A 3,091-nucleotide genomic window follows, 5' to 3' on the forward strand; every position below is an offset into this window, starting at 1 on the left:
GACTGGGCGGGGTCTGGGCGGGGTCTGCGAGGGGTCTCCCACGAGTCCCCGTCCCTGCAGGTGCGTCACGTGAGCACGCTGCTGCCCGCGCTCCTGGGCGCCCTGGGCGAGGGTGACGCGCGGCTCGTGAGCGCCGCACTGGGGGTGCTGCGGAGGGTCCTGATGCGGCCGCGGGCGCCGGTGCGCCTCCTGGGCGCGGAGCTGGGACCGCTCCTCCCACCGCTTCTGGAAGACGTGAGCCCGCCCCTCCGGCCCCGCCCCTCCCGCCGTCACCACCCCCTCCCCAGGCTCTCCTAGGGTTCCCCAACGAGGCCCCGCTCCTGGACCCCAGATCACGCCCCCAGACGGCAACCCTCCGGACACCCTCTCCCTGCTGGCTCCGCCCTGACCGCGCCCTCCTATGCAGGCCCGGGACTCGGTCCGCGCCTCGGCGGTCGGGCTCCTCGGGACGCTGGTGCGGCGCGGCCGGGGCGGGCTCCGGGTGGGGCTCCGCGGCCCCCTGCGGAAGCTGGTGCTGCAGAGTCTCGTGCCGCTGCTGTTGCGACTGTATGACCCCAGACAGGACACCAATGAGGTCAGCCCCCCCAAGACTGTCCCATGGCTGTCTCCATCCAGCCCCACCCGTCCCCACGACAGCTGCCTCTCCAAAGATTACAGGTCGGGGACTTCCCCCAGGACCTCAGGTGCAGGTGACATGCGCAGCCAGGTTCCTGGTCTTTCCTGGGCCGCCTGCGCCTTCACCCCTCATCCTGGCCACCTCCCCGCTCCCAGGCCATTTCTTGCCACTTTCTGGACTCCTAACCTTGCTCCCTTCCCCTGTTCCAGAGCTCAGAGTGGACCCTGACCCTCTGTGACCAGGCCCTACGCTGGGGCCTACTGGAGGAGATGGTCACCGTGGCCCGCTGCAACAGCCCTGAGGCCCTAAGCCGCATCTGCCACCGCCTGGTCAGTTGGGGGAGGACAGTGACGATGATGGGGTATATGGTCAGCTGCCCGCTTGGTCCAATATATGCCAGGGCCCCTCCCCCCAGACTGAGCCTTCCCACCCTTCCAGTCAAGGTGGTGGCAGGTCTAAAGCCTCAGGTCCTGATGCCATGTCCTGGGGGATCCCCAGGGTCCTCAGCCCCTGGACTCACCTCTGCGGCCTCCTTTCCATGCAGAATTGGCCCTCCTGTCCTGCCATGAGCCCTTCTGTCCCCAGGTTCAGTGGTACCCAAGTCACGTGCCCCGCTTCCTGAGCCAGACCCAGGGCTACCTGCAGAGCCCACAGGACTCCCTGCGCTGGGCAGCTGTTGCGCTCATGGGTAAGGCAGTCCTGGTGTCACACTGTCCCTTGCACCTAGGGCTCTGGGAGCTGGGCCAGCCCCTCCCTGCTGTGGGCATGGGGCCAGCACTCAGGGTTTGCTTTGGTCCAGGCTTCCTGGTCCATCACTCAAGCCCCAGCTGCATCAACCAGGACCTGCTAGACAATCTGTACCAGGGTGAGGACCTGACTCATCGGGGCATGGGGTTCCGGAAAGGTGGTGGGCGCTAGGGCGGAGCGGATGGGAATGGATGGATGGAGAGCTGGGGCCCTGGGGCCCCGCCCCATGAACTGCCCTGTCCCCACAGACCTGGGGCAGCTGCAGAGTGACCCTGAGCCCACTGTGCTGGCAGCGGCACAAGCGTCCACCCAGCAAGTGGTGCTGCTGGCTCAGGCGCAGCACCCTCCCTGCCGTGGGTGCCTCCTGGGCCTCCTGCGCCTTCCCTGCCTGGGCTGGCGCCACGCCCACCCTGCCCGGCCCCCACCAGTCTACAGAGACAGCCCGTTCCAGCACCACCGGAGCCCCGCTGGCCCCTGGGGCTGCTTAGGACCAGGCTGAGCCCGACTGGCCCACCTTCCGGTGGGAGCCAGGGTGCCGAGTCTGGCACCCCACCGCTCTGTGGCCAGTCTTGGCAGGGGCAGATCTGCAGAAGAGGCCCCCCCTTGAGGGGCACCCTGGGCTCGGTGCTGGGCACCAATGCCTGCCCCCCGGAGCCATGCAAGGCCTGTTGCACACAAAGACCCCTCTCCGGGAGCTCACCCCTCCAGACAGCCCTACGACCTAGAGGGGGCACACACCTTCCGACGGAGCACCATTTCACTCTCAGCCTCTTGCCTCATACACCCCTGGGTCCATCTGTCCCCCCTCAGCCCCCTGCCTGGATGACACCTGACCTCCTGGGCCGAGGCCTGGTGGGGGACACTGTGAAGCTGGCACAGCCCTGGGAGCCGGCGCTGTGATAGGCTGCCCTCTGCCTGGGCCCTCCCGGCCACCCCAGCAGCCCATCACCCCTCGTCACATGCTCCACTCCTGGCTGGCCATGTCCTGGCCTGAGGTTCTGAGGTTCCTGGCCGAGAAGCACCGATCTGTCCTCCTGTCCACACCCGCTGCCCCACAGCCTGGCCCCATTCCTGCCCCTTCCCCGCACTTACCGTGTCGGACCCCACCTGGGCCTTCTCCGGAAGCTGTCCCCGACCTCCCCACTGGACACCACAGGCCTGAGATGACACCTGCGGGCTCAGGTGTGGGCTGCCAGCATTCGCACCCCACTAGGCTGAGCTGTCGCGCTGGCACCCCAGCACCCTGCTCACGGGTGAGTGGAGGCGTGACTGGACACGTGGGGAAGAGGCCCCTCAGGACGGCTCCGAGGCCATGACCCAATCCATCCAGACCCTGGACGGGCGGCTTCCTCCACCTGGAGTGCCCACCTTGAGGTGTCCCCTTGCCTTTTCGGGGCCCCCCCAATGCTGCCTCCTCAGAGGAGGAGGCCTCAACTCACACAGCCTCTTGGAGGCTGGGATCCTGCCCATCCCTGTGGAAAGCGTTTAAAATAAACACACAGATCCTAGGGGTTCAGTGTCTGTCTGGGGCCTGGGTCTGGGCCAGGGCTGGGTTCTGATGCGCTGGGCCTGGTCCGAGATCGGGCTCGGGCTAAGATTACAAGGAAGACAGCACGTAGCCAGGAGTTTGGGTCAGCTCCGGGGTGGGCGGGAGGTCAGGCAGGTTTCACCCTGAGCTGAGAAGCTGTGCTTCGGGCCTACGCATGCCGAGCCAATGGGGTCGGGGTT

The 3,091-nt window shown here is 67.1% G+C and overlaps 1 protein-coding gene across 1 annotated transcript in view; it reads left to right on the top strand.

Annotated features, from left to right (window-relative positions):
- The window catches only part of MROH6 (maestro heat like repeat family member 6), a 4,467-nt gene extending 2,605 nt beyond the window's left edge, over nucleotides 1–1,862 (top strand). Inside the window, exons 9-14 of the mRNA XM_007464616.1 lie at nucleotides 32–234; nucleotides 407–574; nucleotides 826–945; nucleotides 1,202–1,304; nucleotides 1,416–1,481; nucleotides 1,612–1,862. Coding sequence (XP_007464678.1) covers nucleotides 32–234; nucleotides 407–574; nucleotides 826–945; nucleotides 1,202–1,304; nucleotides 1,416–1,481; nucleotides 1,612–1,862 — 911 coding nt within the window. The remainder of the gene's footprint in view (nucleotides 1–31; nucleotides 235–406; nucleotides 575–825; nucleotides 946–1,201; nucleotides 1,305–1,415; nucleotides 1,482–1,611) is intronic.
- The last annotated feature ends 1,229 nt before the right edge of the window (nucleotides 1,863–3,091 follow it).

Source organism: Lipotes vexillifer, unplaced genomic scaffold (assembly GCF_000442215.2).
Source record: "Lipotes vexillifer unplaced genomic scaffold, Lipotes_vexillifer_v1.1 scaffold394, whole genome shotgun sequence".
Taxonomy (NCBI): domain Eukaryota; kingdom Metazoa; phylum Chordata; class Mammalia; order Artiodactyla; family Lipotidae; genus Lipotes; species Lipotes vexillifer.